Consider the following 16,535-nt stretch of genomic DNA (forward strand, 5'->3'; position numbering starts at 1 on the left):
TAATTCTAATCTTTGGCCATTAATTGTTCCAAATTCAATGTGTCATGAAGAGATCCAAAATTCTTTAATCCTCATTCAAAAATAGGATTGTTATATATAATGAAGAATAGAAAGCATTTTTGCTATTATAAATAATTTTGATTAGAATGCTAAATTTAAATAAAATGGAATTATTTAAATACATGCTAGTTGCTGCATGCTTAGAAGAATAGTAAAGAAAAATGAAATTAAAATAAATTACAAAACAATAAAACAAGAGTTTAAATAACATACATTAAATATAAATAAGGTCATCAATTGTTATTTATATTTTGATTTTCTTTTTATATTTATCTTTATTTATATGTACTGTACTTTATTTAATCCCTGGGTTAATGCTATTATTCAATCTTATTTTCAATTAGGCTTGTTCATAATGGGTAGTATTTAAATCTATGTAACTCATGTATGCAAGTGCCATATAAGACAGACCTAATATATACATTTCTATAGATTTTTGGATGTAATCATGTCTCTCTACATTATTTATTTGATATCTTGTTCTAATTGAACTCCAATTTGAAAAAAATTGTAGACCTGTAAATTCCCACTGTTGTCTATGTGTCTGTCTGCCCTTCCTTAGTCTTAAGAATGGTGTTAGATAAATGAAAATTGAGGCCAGATATGGAGAGCTTAGGAGTAGGAGGTCCCAATTAACTATATATGAACTTCTGGTTTGCACTGGAAGTGAAGTTATTTCAGTTCAAAAAATTTTCCTGTGAAAGGAGTTAAATGACCGGCATGACTTTATTGCTAATTTAAATTCATTTTATTGTGTTATTTTATCTTTGTTACTGTGCTGTAATGGTAGTGTAGTATTATAGAGATTAACTACAATATCAAAATTTCAGAGATAATTTATTATAAAAAAATGGTATCAGTTAAGTATAAAAATTTACAGAAGTAGACATAACATTAAAGAATATTATCTGTCACATTTACTTTTTACTATAAGCAATGGTTGACAGCATTAAATGTAGTAATTTTTACTTTTCTTTAAAAATAATCTTAAAGTCTATTTTCAGCAAAATTATATTATAAATGTATTATACAGAATTATTATTGCCATTATTTTTTTTATAGTCATATTTTTACATCATTCATTGATTTTTGAATCAGAATTATTTTTTTGTGACTATTAGTAATGAGAGGTACACTTAATTAGGATATAATAAAGTATTTTATTATAATTTTAAAATTTATTAGTAAATAAATGAAAACAAGCCATGAAATTGCAAATGATATCATTTGATACTATTAGTGATGTTAATATTGAATGATTTTTATTCAAATAATTGAATTTTCTCTTATTTACATAGTTTTATTGATTAAATTATTACAAAATCAATAAGATAAAAATAAATATTTTAAATTTTAAATGTTTCTTTGAAAGTAACAATACATCATCAATATACAGTAATACCTTGGTTTTTGTTGATTTTGGTTATCGTCGGTTTCGGTTTTTATCGATTTTTTTTGCCAAAAATTTGTCTCGGATTTCATCGGCATGCTCGAAGTGACCTCGCTGCTAATTTTTACAAAAACAAAGGTCAACCCATGCGTTTTCCAGCACAGTGTGGCATTATTTCTCGTTGTGTGAACATTACCCTGTGACGGCCCATCATTGGCTAACGGTTCCATTCCCTGAACACTGGAAGTTCGGTCATGGATTTGCACTTTGCCAGGGCGGGCTGGCCATGTGAAGTTTTCTGGGTTTTCTCCCTGTCTGTAATGCCTGAATAGGGGGCCAGTTTTCCTTAAACGGATTTCCCGGAAGGCATTATTCCTCTTGATATGACCATCATAAATGCATACAACTACTATTACATGACAATTACATCATACTCTACCACCGGGCGATATAGGCTAGAAGCTCGTGTCCAACTAGCTTCTATAAGACAAGACATTACCCTGCATGTCTAGCCGAACAATTCCATTGCTTTCATCTTAATGCTAATTATCTTATCTTTAATCTTTATGCTAATTAGTCTTTTATGTTAATTTCTTATTGCTTTTAGTATTTGATGCTATATTAATTCTCTATAAAATGTGCTTTTGGTATGTATTTTGGAGTGTCTAGAACGAATTACAGTAGAGCGTTGTTTATCCAAATCAATTGGGGACTGGGGTTGTTTGGATAACCGATTACGTAAGAAAAAATATATTAACCAATCCCATGTTGAAATTTTTCTCTGTTGTGTGTCCCTTTGTGTTGAATTTTCATTGATGTTAAGCCTAACGTAAATTTTTTAAAATAATAATCGTGGCTATTGTATTGTTAAAAATTATTTCTTTATTTTGTACAAACAAAATAAATATATTGAAAAATGTAAAAACGAAAAAATTATGTTTTGGAAGTTAATCTAGTATCAAAAACGTTCGATTCAGCACAACACAGTCCGACTGGAACGTTTTCGGTTAACCAATGTTTTGGTTGATTGGCTTTTGGATAAACAACGCTCTACTGTAATTGGATTTACATTGATTCATATGGAAATAACTGCCTCCGTTTCCATTGGTTTCGGATTTCGCCGATTGTTTTCAGACAGATTATCGACGAAAACTGAGGTATCACTATATTAGTTGTATGCTTGAATATAACACTTAAGTTAATTTAAATATTTACTGTACTTATATACTCTCCATATTGCTATTGCATGTACAGTACAGTATGTTTTGCACATTATATCTAATTGTTTTACATATTTTATACAATGCAACAAACCATATATGAACACTTGGGTTAATGTTACCTATGGTTTCAAGAGTGCGGCCTGTCTGATTCCAGCAAGGAAACAGTGGGGATGCACAATCTAACTTAACCTAACCTATTTTAATAATTTTGTTGGTAATAATTATGGTAATTTATTAGAATAGGTCAGGTTAGGTCAGAACGTGCATCTCCACTGTTTCCCTTTTTCTATTTGCTGGAATCGGAGACAAGCTGCCATCTTGGAATCATAGGTAACATTAACCAAAACTTTTAATGATATTGAATTGTATAAATTCTTCATTCACATTCGTAAGAAGTTTTTAGACATTACAATTACAATAATAGTACGAATTAAACAATTGTATGAGAAAAAAGTGGAATGCATGAAAGTATTCATATAATACAGATATTAAAGCAATTAATAATTAACAGTCATAATCAAAAGTATTGCATGTTAATATTAATTTTTTTCTTTGCTGCTAAACCCCATTAAATGAGGATGTTTTCTTTTTGGTAAAATATTGTCATTATATAAGCTTTGCTGTTGACCTTAATCTGAAGTATCAGCAACAACTTGGTTTTTCTGTAATTTTTTTTTTTTCATAAAATCTGATATGTATCGTACAATCAGTTCTCATTAAAGAAAACTGAGTGAAAAGCACAAAACAACTGAAAATTTCAATATTCTAAAGTCTACAGGCAAATATGAGACAACATGCATGCTTGCCTGAATAAAAAAATATCAAATGACTGTGTTTGCACTTAAAAATTCTGATATTTTCTATGGGGATATCACCATTTCTTAAATTGTTTTAGAACAAAATCCTGTCGTAAGAACACCGTGTTGTATGTGGGATATCCCCAATTCTCAAACATTGTTAGAGTGAAACCATGTACAGTATTATAGTGCATTATTAACGATTCAAATTCTCCCTCAATGGCTGATCTGGGCATTGTGGTTTTCTACTAATTATTGAAATACAGTATAGAGTCGTTAATCCGAACCCCGGTAATCGGAACGCTTTCCAGTCGGACTGTGTCGTGCTGAATCGAATGTTTTTGATACTAGATTTACTTCTAAAGTATAATTTTCATGTTTTTATGTTCTTCAATATATTTATTTTGTTTGTACAAAATAAAGAAATAATTTTTAACAATACAATAGCCTCGATTATTATTATAAAAATTTTCGTTAGGCTTAAAATTGACGAAAATTTAACACGAAGCGACATGCAACAAAGAAAAATTCAACACGAAGCGATAGGCAACGGAGAAAAATTTGGACATCGGACAGGTTAATATATTTTTTCATACATAATCGGTTATCCGAACAAATCACTAATCCGGACAACCCCAGTCTCCAATTGATTCGGATTACGACTCTCTACTGTATTTGCCAATTGATGAATTTGCAGGAAATTTGTAAAGTGCACTTTTGTTGATGTGAATTATTATGTGGAGTTGTTCAGATTAGCAAGGTTATATGTGAAGAAAAGAAGTCAAAAAGGACTAAAATAAACACAATATAAAACTTTTTTTAAATATATTTGGTACATGCATTTGTTAAAATGGATAGTATTCATTGATTTTGCAAATTCATCTTGTTTTTAAAAAGTAATTATGATTTCTTTGTTTTTGGCATACATATTTAACAGAAAACAAACAAAATTAGCTTGGATTAGGTGCAATTTAGTGGTTATAATGCACTATACTTATATAGATCATTTAAAACAAATTCTTAATTATCATTTGTATTTTTTACAATTTTTTGATGCATAGATTTATTAAATAATTGTATAAATATCATTTTTCATTTCAAACTTTTAAAGATTATGCAGATTACGAAAAATCATTTTTAAAAAATCAGCCATCATATTGTGATTGCTTTAAAAAAAATAATTAAAATGAAAGTGTTTCAAATAACTGATTTTTTTTCTTTTAATTAAACTGTTTGGGACTGTTCACTGATTTTGTGTACAGTTTTTGAACCATTTTTGAAGCCCACCCTCTTACATACAATGATTTACTTTTGACAAATTCCATCTCTTTTAATTATAGTCCATGAACCGTGTACTGTATAATAGTTCGTGGACCTCTTGACATTGAAGAAATGACTTAAGTTCTGCAAATATTTTTTGATAGTTTATTCACATGACTGTTAAGTAAACTTTTAAGAAAAAGTTTGTCTGCTACTAACAAGATCTAAAAAAGTCCATGTAGGTGATGTCTCAGCCCCTTCCTTCCCCATGTACAATGATGTACTTTTTATAACCTCCCTTAAACTATGTACATAATTAATGGATGATATATTTCCTTAAGACTTAAATTTTATTTTTCTTTAACAATTTGATAAATCAAATTAAAACACATATAGGCCCTAATCAATTTACTTCTGTTTGTATATGAATTGAGTAGTTATAACCATCTCTCCTTTCATATATTGTTTAAAATAATTAAATTACATTTAAAATTCAAACTTCAGTATGTAAATACATACCTACTAGAGGTTGTTTTCCCTTTTCCACTGTTAGTATTTTATTGTTTGGGTAATAATCACTTATTAATAAAATAGAAAACTTTGTGGGAAATACATATGTATCAATAAAAAATATTTTCTAGTTGACAACAAACCAATCAACCAACCAATGACAGAGGACATAAGCCTTCATACACATAACCAATTGGTAGCTTACTTGAGGTCACCTAATGACCTTGGATTAGTCACTTCATGTAGCTATCAATATGTGGAAATCTCCAAATTTTTATCACACATACTTTGATATCTACTATAAGGCTGTTTTTAGACGAGTGACTCTGTTGTGTCACTTGAGTGGTGCCACTCAGCAGCACAACAGATTAGCCTGTCTGAAAGCAGCCTTATAGTGGATTTCAAAGTATTTACCTATTGTATTATAATTATATAATCAAATTTACTAGTTTTACTCAAAAATTTTTGATCAAGTCATAAAAATAAATTACACTAAATTAGTATGGTTTTTGAAGTGATTTTCTTTTACATTGGCATTTATGATAATTTGAGTGAAATATGTAGGAAACTTTTAGCAATTAACAACTGTTTGATCTACAGGCTGTCTAGACATCCACATTGGAAGATTGGAAGGCATTGAACTTCAATGGATGTCTATTTTATATCATTAAATTTTATACAGTTTACGCAGCTTATTATTCATAAAATGATAAAGGTTTTGAGGATGATTGAGTTTTGTTGGACATCTGAAGAGAGGAGGGGGTTACAGGAACTTGAACAAACTGGGACAGTGGGGGGGAGTACAAATTTCAAGAAAAATGCAGACATAATTTATAGACAGCCCTAACTTACAAGAAAAGATTTAACAAACTCCAGCACAAATTAAATTTTAAATTTGTAATTATAAAATGAAGTACAACTTAGATTTTTCATGTCATACAAAGAACTGACTTCATTTTTATATATATATATATATATAGAACCAGGGTTTCCCAATGGGCAATATTGACTCCTTAGTAGTCAATGAAAGTTTGAGAGGGTCGATATAACTTTGCAAATGTAAAAAATTTATTTTAAAATATTAAAAATTTTGCGCACATTTTTTTTCTTAAATAAGTATAGGAAGATGTTTTTAAAAAGTTATGTAAGAAGCTATAGCATATATATATATATATATGATATATTATACTATAGTATAGTATAATTAGTATTGAAGGGTGTCCATGGAAAAAGATTGTTTTTAAAAGAGTTTGATACATGAAAAAGGTTGGGGAAACCTTTGTCAAAAATAACATTAAAGTTTTATTAACTGTTAAAAAAATCATTTAATTTTTATTTCATTCATAATAATTGATTTTGTTAAGTTTTATAAGTTTTCTTGGTGTAATACCCATTTGATGTAAGGGCATCAAAATAATAATCATAAACCATGTCTGCTATTAAAACCATATTAATTAGAAAAATTGTGAACAGTGTTTTGATATATTTTGTTTATTTAAAAACATAAGCTATTTGTTGAGAATAATTTATTTTTTATATAGATATAAAAGAAAATGTTTATAGTAGCATGAAGTTATTAAGAACTTGACTATATATTGTTTAACACAAGGTTATATATATTATTTTAAAAGAAGGCAAGATTTTACGATCATGTGAAGGAAAATTTAGAAAATGAAACTTTGGAATGTTTTATATTTCCATTAAATATAACAAAAGCTAAATACCTTGATAAATTTTATTTTTGGTAACAAATGTTTTCAGTATTACAGAGCAAGAAATATTTTTAAAAATGCTTATAGAAATCTCAAAGAAATAAAAGAAATATGAAAAATTGTAAAGAATGTTTTTCTCTACCTATAATTCTGTGCTCAAGCATCATTTTAAATGCATTCTAATCTTTATAGAGTTCAATTATGTTTTCAAAAAGCTTGATTTTATTAAGGGTTTTGGATTTTTGTCTAAAACATTTAATGTATTAAATTTCCTGAATATCTGTGTATTAATTAATTTTTCATTTATTTTTTTTGATTAATAATAATTTACTTTAGAAAATTGCTGAATTTAATCATTTCATATTTTACAGCTTAATTGCAATATTATATTTCATTATCTTTAGGAGATTATTCAATTTTTCTGATTATCAATTAAAGTTTATTCATAATTTAATTGAGAAATATTTTTAAAAAATTATGAATAAATGGTGATTAAAAAAATACATTTTATTTATAATTTTTTAATAAATAAAAAAAAGTATGTAAAGTGATCATTTATAGCAAAGAAAGGACCAAAAAAATTATTTATTTAATAACTTTTATATTAAATAATTTTATTTTTAATTTTTAAATAATTAAATGGTGTTTTGCTTTTTAAAATATGGATATTACTGAAGACAATACACTTAATGATTATTTTGTTGGAAATTAAGCAAATCTTAAAAGTAGGACTAAATGCTGTCCTTCCTGGTTTCATTTCCAGGGAGGAAATGGTACAAACCTGTCTCCAAAGCGAGACTAATGTCAAAGAAGAAAAACAGGATGAGACAACTTCTATAGACTGATCGCAGTGTGTATTGCTAGTGTTATTTCCTTTTCCTTTCAGTGCATATATCATAGTGTTATATGTTTTTTTCCAGGACAAATACTAAAGAAACCATTCTTTTCCCTGACTGTGGGGGAGTGTAATTGTTTACAAAAGCTGTTATCGTGAGTTTTTCATCAACAGTCCCATCTGTTTTAATATGTTTCTGCCCATTGAGCGTTTTTCATTAAACTTTCAGAAACATTAACATAGATTATATTATTAAAAATTGCTTTGTTTTTACACAAGAGAGATATCTTTCTCAAAATTTAATTTTATATTTTTAAAAATCATATACTCTTTTAAACTAATTTTTTTTAATATTTATATTTAAATCACAAATTAATTTATAGAATAAATAATATATTATTCTAGGCAATAATTTTTTTAATTTTACAAAAATTTATTTAAATACCTCTTATGAAAGAATCTCTCTTCTTGCATTAAGTGTATATAAATTTTAAAGAGAAATACAACAATTGGCAGTATTCAAAATATTTAAAATGTGTATAAAATGTTTAATTTTAACTATATTTAAATGTTTTTTTTCTGTTAAAATTTTATTCAAAATATTAGAGTTTAAAGCAAACTATACTATAAAGATTAGTTTTATAAATATTCTCATTACTAATACTAAAATCTATTTATTATAGGTGAGAATAATCGTTTTAAAGTGCACTTCACCGATCCTCGTGTATGTAAAAGTTTTCTTCTTGGATGTTGTCCACATGATATACTGGCTGCAACAGTATGTTGTTATATTTAATATTTATTTAGTTGTATAATAAAATAATTACTAATGATTGGTTTTAAATAGAGTACTATTTAATTTTATCCCTAAATAGATATTGATTAGCTGCAGTGCAGTCATTATTTGTGTGGTCTTGTATGCTTTTTGATGTGCATATAAAATATTAAAGTTTATTCATTTATTGTTGTTATATGTATAAAAATTAAAATAATACAAATGTTAAAAGAAAGAAAGTGCAAAAAAAATCTTATTTAATTGACTGAAGAAATGAAGGTGATAAAATTAGTTGCAGTGAATGATAGTAAATACAGATGATCAAGGTCAGAGATGTTTATATATATATATACAGATCTGTAAACTACTAGCTAGTCAAGAGATAAATTTCAACTCAATTTATGAAAACTTTCTTATATATAGTTAACTTTCATTACAAATTTTATTCAGTTTTTTGTGTTAATTATTAAAAATCTTGTAATATATGTGCTTAAAAGAATTGAAAGTTTATTATATTGAGAACTATATATTTATGAAATTTTTATCTTAACATTTAATATATTTAATTATTTATATAGAAAGATTTATCTTAAGTTGTACATATCTTTGTTTAAACATTTCTTCCTATAGTGCAAGTTGGTTATATATAAGAGGTGGATGGAAAGTAAATAGACCAAGTTCTCAACTCTCATACTTTAATGTTTGTGTAACAGAACAATTCTTGCAGCTGTTCATCATCTAATAGCAACTATTGTGAAGTAGTAGTAATAGTTGCTGGCACTGATTCCATGATATTCAATTGAACGAATGTTTTTGTAAGCATAGTCTACGAGAGATTTTTCCAATGGTAGGTGCAACTTTTCAGCCAATAAATCTCCAAATCTGGCAGAAAGACTGGATGTTTTTGGCAGGAAGTTTTCATTTGCAATACTTCTCTCTGCATTTTGCTGAAAGGCACTTGATACCATTGCTTGCGAGACATTTGGAAGGTTGTCCTTCTTGTATATGTATTCATGCCTTTGCTGTCTAAGCAGGCGATTACAATTTTTGCATAATGCAATGTAGCTAAATCTGGCTAGAAGATGATACCCCTGGAATAGTCTTTATCAATGAAGGGAAGCAGTTGTTTTTTCTGACATTCCTCCTGGTAAAGTTGAGCAGTGATGGTACTTTCATAAACAAAAGCATCTGAAATATTTCCAGAGGCATGCATTGTTGCTAAATGATGTATTCTTGTAGAATTTTTCCTTAGCTGGACTTTTTCCTCTTAGGCAATATCCTAATGATTCATAGCATGGTAATATTGCTTTCCTTGGATGTTTCCAGGGTAAGATGGGCAGTAAGTCTTGTCTTCAGAAATGAGATGCTTCCTCAGATTTTTTTCATAAACTTTTCTGCTGGTTCGTTTTGCTCTTTCTACTTTGTCATTTATATACTTTGATGCAGTTTGTTTCTTAAGTCCATTGATCCCTAACTTCTTGGCTTTGATATCATTTAAAGTTTTTAGTAATGACAGTTTTGATGATGTATTTCTGATGAAAGTTGATAGAGCCTGTTGATATAGTTTTCTGACTTGATTCACAACTTTTGGAGTAAATTGAGAGATGGGACGATCAGGACGATTGTAATTGTTTTGTCCCATTTCTTCATATCTTTGCTAAATGGCATACAGAGTGCTTTTTCTCATATATTGTTCCATGAAATGGGAAACAGTTTCTTCTTTCTTTTCATTTTGCCAAAAGTGTCATTCAGTACTATGAAAATAGAGCTGAATTACATTTTTGGCAAGGAGCTTATTCTCATGTTTTTTTCCCCATGTTGTTTCATTGACAACACGCACATTTTACTCCGTATATGACATGGCATGTTACAGCATAAATCAACCATCTTCACTTGCATGTGCACTTGCAAATTATGCAACAGGCCTGGAATTACTTTTGTTTATCTACTTTCTCTCCACCTCTTATAAATCAGTACTACTGAATAATTTTTATTTATTCTTGCAAGTATTGTTAGTTTTATTTAACTTTTTTTACAATGTTCTTGAAGTGAATAAATTTACATCAGTAAAGCAAATTAAAACATTTAGTATTTATTTTAAAAGAAAAATAGATGACTGGCTGATAGATAATTAACCAGTTGAAATGATCAATACAGTTACTCTGGAAACTTTGTTACACAACTTAAAAAAAACTATAAAAACAAGTTGAGGATGTTCAATATTGTGTGTGTGATGAACTTATAGGTTATTATGTGGACCATATGTTACAATTAATTGTGACAAAGGATAGACGATGCAATATGTTTAAGTAATATTTATTTAGCATATACTTGTATTTTAGCTGTGTACTAAGCTAATAGAAACAAAGTGAAGGAAGATTTTATAATTAAGTCAATATTTTTAACTTATTGAACCTTCATTGAGTTGGCTAATTGACTATCACACTTAGATAATTACTGGATGAGTAATTCAATTATATACTAACTATACTTGCTAGGATTATTTGTAATTATGATTCTGAATATAGGTAGTTCCCATCTTTATGATTTAATTGATTCCTAGAAGTTACTAATATTATACTTGTATTATAATAAAAATATAGATATTATCTTTTTTAACATTAAATTCTTTCTTTTCAAAGAAAAAATAAACAAAATTAGTACTATAAATATTTTTTGTCTGACTGCTCACTCTTTTCTGTAGGTCAACTAGATGTAGCAGTATGCCTCTGTTGAGAAAATTCTCAAGATCATACATTTTTAATTTCTCTTAAATATTTTTCTTTGCTTCAAAATAGTACAAATAGTAGAAAAACTTAGAGACTATTTGATGCAAAGATCCTTAAGGGTGCTCCTAATTTTATAACTGCTTATAATTTTATACTTGTTTTCTAAAGTTATTGATCTACGAGTTTTTTTAATCAGTAACAGTATTATCTCTTCTTTTAGACATGTTGAAAGAATACATGAAATACTTGAAGGCACAAAAATAATTAAAAAATCAAGCAATTATTTATTATGATATTGTCACAATGCCGGGCTGCAATTTTTAAAAATATTTTTAATTTATTTAATTTAAAATATAAGCTCTCCACCTCAAATTAGTAGTGGCTTGTCTCTGTACATTATACTTTTCTTTTAACAGTGGTCATGCCAGTCACCTATTAACTACTTCCAGGAAAACAGTTTTGAATTGAGATAACATGACTTCTGGTTTGCATTGGAAATTCGTGTATAGTTAATCAGGGCCTATTGCCCCTAAGGTTTCCATATCTGATCTTGGATTTCATCTATCTAACTGCTTTCTCGAGATTAAGGAAAGATGGATGGATGATAGTGAGAACTTAGATCTACAATTTTTTCAAATTGCAGCACACACGGTGTAGATTATATTTATATATTTATATATATAATATATACACACACACCGAGTACTGTGCTGAAAGCTCAAAAATAATAAAAACAAATTTATATACACGCTAGAAAAGAACAAAGGAACAATAATACATTATCTGCTCTTAACAATGACTCAGGAAAAAAAAATGGTTGTTCGCTAACTCATGTGTATGGCAATGTTTCATTACTACCATCTCCCCAATGCAGTAATGAGTCAGATTGTAAAACTGGGAACTCATAAAGAAGGAACTACTTGTGTTCCATAATCTAAATAGGCAAAAAAGATAGGTTTTGAGAAAAATGTGAAAGAAAAAGTATGACATCAAATCTGGTACATGGAAAATAAGCTTTATTGGAAACAAGAGCATCAGTACTTGCATATGACATTATGCTTACATAGGAAGATGCTGAAAATGACCACTGCACATATCAAGGCATTCATGTGTACACCATAGAATTGCTAACTGCACATGATCTGGCATTGTGTTGTCCACCAAAGTGAATGCATGAAGACGAGCAACCAAGTTACTTTCTGTAGTAACTTAGGATTACCACCCCTCCCACCAGCTTATCCCAGATGTTTACTTAGAAGATCCAGGTGATCAACCCATGTTTAGGATTTACACTGACGGTTTCAAGATGGGTGACGATGTGGGTGCCGCTTTTGTAGTTTACTCCTACTTAGGTTGCGAGCTTCACAACACTTGCTTCTGTCTAGGTTCACATTGCTCAACGGCATAGGCAAAAAGTTTAGCTATTTATATAAGCTTAGTTCACATTAGGCGTAGGAAGTACACTTAGACAACAACATTAGAATAGATTTCCAATGGTTCTCGGCAATGAGACCACTGACTGTCTTGCCAAAAAAAGCTGCAAAATATTCAGTCACTAGTACTTTCAGTTACATTCCTACCTCATACATCAACAATCACATCAAGAAGCAAATCTTCATTCTCTTGCAAGACAGCTGGGATCATGACACCACTGATAGGCTCACCTACACTTTCATCCCAAGGTTGACACTACTGCGATTCTTCACCACTTTTACCCTAGTTACACTCTCACTCAGCTACTTACAGGACATGCAACTTTAAGCAATACTTGCATAGATTTAACCTTGGGGACAATCCACAATGCAATTGTGGTATTCAGGAGGACCAAACACCACTTCACTTAGTTTTTTGCTGCAATAGGTACAATCACATTAGGGATAGTTTAATGAGAGCTGCTATTCTTGAAGGATACAACTGGCCTTGCATCCCACACCAACTCATTTGCACACGTACAATGTTCCATCATCTACTCGCATTCATATCCCTTAATGGGGATCTTGAGAGCACTCACTCTAGGGGCACAGATGGCAATTAGCTTTCCCTTGCTTTGTTTCAACTGTCAGTATATAGCTGCCTTTCAACTTTGTATTTTAATTTTCAGTCTACATTAGTCCTAGTTGTAAGTTAGATTAAGGACTCTTAGCTTGGTTTCCGGTTAGGTTAAATTAGATTAGGGTTTGTTAGCTTTGGTCATCTGGCTAGGTTCGTCCTAGGTTATGGAAGGTTAATTTAGTTAGTGAGTAAGTTAATGTTTAAAAATAAAATAAATAAATAAAATTGGGTATTGCTCGTTTGTCTCGTCCAGTTTGTCACTGCGTTCGTTTTCTTTTCGTGCTGTCTGTCTAGCTGTTAAGTAGTATTAAGATTTGCAATCACGTTCAGTTTTATTAGTATTAAGTAGATATAAGTCTTCCTACTAACAACCACTTGGCACTAACTTCTACACTTAGCTATTTGTGGCAGTACTCAATTATTGGTGTTCACTACACTCAGGTTTTCTTTTAGATCCTTTGGGAGACTACAACCTTGCAGCATAAAAACTGTATGCCAAAGTCAAACATAGAGGGTACTATAGCCATATGTATGTCGTTCAAAGGGATCCTACCTTTCTCTACTGTCGATCTCTTCTCCCTCCTTCTTTCCCTCACCTTTCCCTTACCCTTACTTTCTTTTCTGCCAGCTAAACACCTCGTATACAGCCAATGTCTTTCATGCATGTATGTAGTAACTGGGGTTCAATATATCAATTCCTTCAAATGGCCCCATAGGAAGAAATCTAATCTGGCAATTGTGGCAGCCACACGACTGAACCCTCCATGTACAGGAGAGCAGAAATGCACAAGTGCTCCATCATGCTGGAACCATAGATATATATAACTGATAAGTGCATTTCATTGAGGAAACCAGTTAGTACTTCACAGAGAAATACCAAGTATGAATGTCCTGTGAGCCATTGAGGCAGCAGATATGGTTCAATAATACGATTGTCCAGTATGCTGACCCACACATTTACAGACCAGAAGGTGTGATGTCTCTGTAGGCTGATTGCATGAGGATTGGACTCTGGCCACACATAGCTGTTGTATCTGTTGAAGACTATACAGAGTGACTTGGTTGCTTGTCTTTATGCATTCACTTTGGTGGACAACACAATGCCGGATCATGTGCAGTCAGCAATTCTATGGTATGCACATGAATGCCTCAATATGTGCAGTGGTCATTTTCAGTATCTTCCTATGTAAGCATAATGTCATATGCAAGTACTGATGTTCTCGTTTCCAATAGAGCTTATTTTCCATGCACCAGATACATTGTCATACTTTTTCTTTCACATTTTTCTCGAAAACTATGGGCCATAGAGGTATGGTTCTTGGATCATTTTTTGTGTGCTCAGAGTGAGGATGTTTGGTCTGTAGAGTTTATGCGATCTTGATGGGATGCCCTGTATATATAAATACTTATAAATTTACTTATATTTATGAATTTCAAATACTTATAGATATGTGAAAAAGTCTAAAAATAAATAAATAAATTGTATCCTACCCAAGTAAATAATGAATAATTCCGGTATTATTACAAGTATATACATTGTACATATATTTAATGTATGCCACTCAAACCATAAAAACACTCTATTATTGTGGAAATTAACTTGTGATCACATGCACTTTTTTCAAACATTCATACAAGTGTAAGATAGTAATTTTTCTGCTGATTTTTCATGTGTAATTACTGTACATAATTGCAGTTTCTGAATTTGACAATTCTGAAAAATCCTGTAATGTACCTTCTGTATATGCCAAATTTCAAAATCATATGTTGTTTAGTTTAAGAAATATTGTTTTGTCAAAAACTTTGCAATAGCATTGGCTAATATGAAATGAGTTCAGCTGGAAATAAATGATGAAGCTGAGGTATTATTTCTCAGAAGGATAAGAAAATTATTTTATATTTTTTTTGAACACAAAATAAAGCTTTAAAAGCGTTTAAATTGTTGAAAGTCACATTACTCCAGACTGTCTTATGGAGACAAGCATTCAGTGTTGTAGGGACTTGCAGACCATCATGTCATTTAGTCATGCGTAGCTGAGAGACCTCCATGACGTCATCAAAAATGATATCAGAGCAGAAAATTTACATATATGCATGTGGATTGTGTGGAAGGAAATTTTACGTGATGGCCTGCGCAAAGTGGCAAATTTATGCAGCAGTTTTTTGAATCTGATTACATTTTAGGTATCAGAGCAGTTTGGATGAAGGGATACTGAAAAACAGTTTGTTTTTTGACATTTAGTGGATCTATCTTTAGTCATAAGCATAACTTTCTCAGAATTAGAAGGAATAAGGAGAGATTATAATAATCTCACATCCACTTTTTCCCCTTTTTTTATTTTGATACTTCAGTGATAAAAGCAAATCAAAAGTGATCTTGAATATAGAGGTCATGGAGAAGACAGCTTTAGCACTCTTAGCACTTTCACATACACTTGTAAAGAATCCAAAAATCTTTAAATGTCAGTGATCCTTCATTCAAGCTTTAGTTTATCCCAACCCTTACAAAGTGAGAGCTGAGAAAGCAGACTGCATTATATCCAGTATTGCCAGTAGTGCAAGAGAAAAGTATGCAATTTACTAATTATGGCGAAAGTTCAGTTCATAAAACTAAATCACTCTGAATTAAATGTACTAATAAGTAACACCCATAAATGACATACATGTATTTAAAATTAAATAAAGTCAACTACTATACTTGAGAATATAAAATTAGGAAATAAAATTTATTCACATATGTGGGTGTATAAACATTTACTTCCCCCAATTTTATATTTATTGATATGAATGTAGTACAATTAAATGTATAGCACTCTGAAACAATTGGTTATCCTCTATTTTTCAACATAGTTGCCGTTCTTACAGAGATATTTATCTCATACACTCACTACCAATTGTTCCATGTCCATATACCCAGTTCTGATAATTTATATAGCCATTTCAGTACATTGGCTTGCTCCTAATCATCTGACTGGTAACATTTCCCTTGGAGATGCTTCTTGAGTTGTGGGAAAAAGGTGGAAGTCTAAAGGGACTAAGTCTGGGCCATAGGGAGGATGGACTAAAAATCTTCCACTTCTGCAGCAGTTCAACTGTATCTTTGGAGTGTGTGGATGCATATTGTTGTGGAGAAACACATCATTGGACAGAAGACTTGGCTTGACTTCTTGTGACAAATGGCCTTCTCTAAAT

At 30.2% G+C, this 16,535-nt stretch overlaps 1 protein-coding gene across 2 annotated transcripts in view; it reads left to right on the forward strand.

Moving 5' to 3' along the window:
• The window catches only part of LOC136976938 (putative RNA-binding protein Luc7-like 2), a 60,315-nt gene that overhangs the window by 10,492 nt on the left and 33,288 nt on the right, over positions 1-16,535 (forward strand). Inside the window, exons 2-4 of one of the 2 annotated variants that reach the window (XM_067272331.1) lie at positions 7,716-7,802; positions 7,873-7,942; positions 8,471-8,565. Coding sequence is in view for 1 of the 2 variants with exons in the window: in XM_067272330.1 (XP_067128431.1) it covers positions 8,471-8,565 (95 nt within the window). In the remaining variant the exon portion in view is untranslated. The remainder of the gene's footprint in view (positions 1-7,715; positions 7,803-7,872; positions 7,943-8,470; positions 8,566-16,535) is intronic. The other variant, XM_067272330.1, reaches the window with a different exon arrangement.

Source organism: Centruroides vittatus, unplaced genomic scaffold, assembly GCF_030686945.1.
Source record: "Centruroides vittatus isolate TY-2023 unplaced genomic scaffold, ASM3068694v2 contig_436, whole genome shotgun sequence".
NCBI lineage: Eukaryota > Metazoa > Arthropoda > Arachnida > Scorpiones > Buthidae > Centruroides > Centruroides vittatus.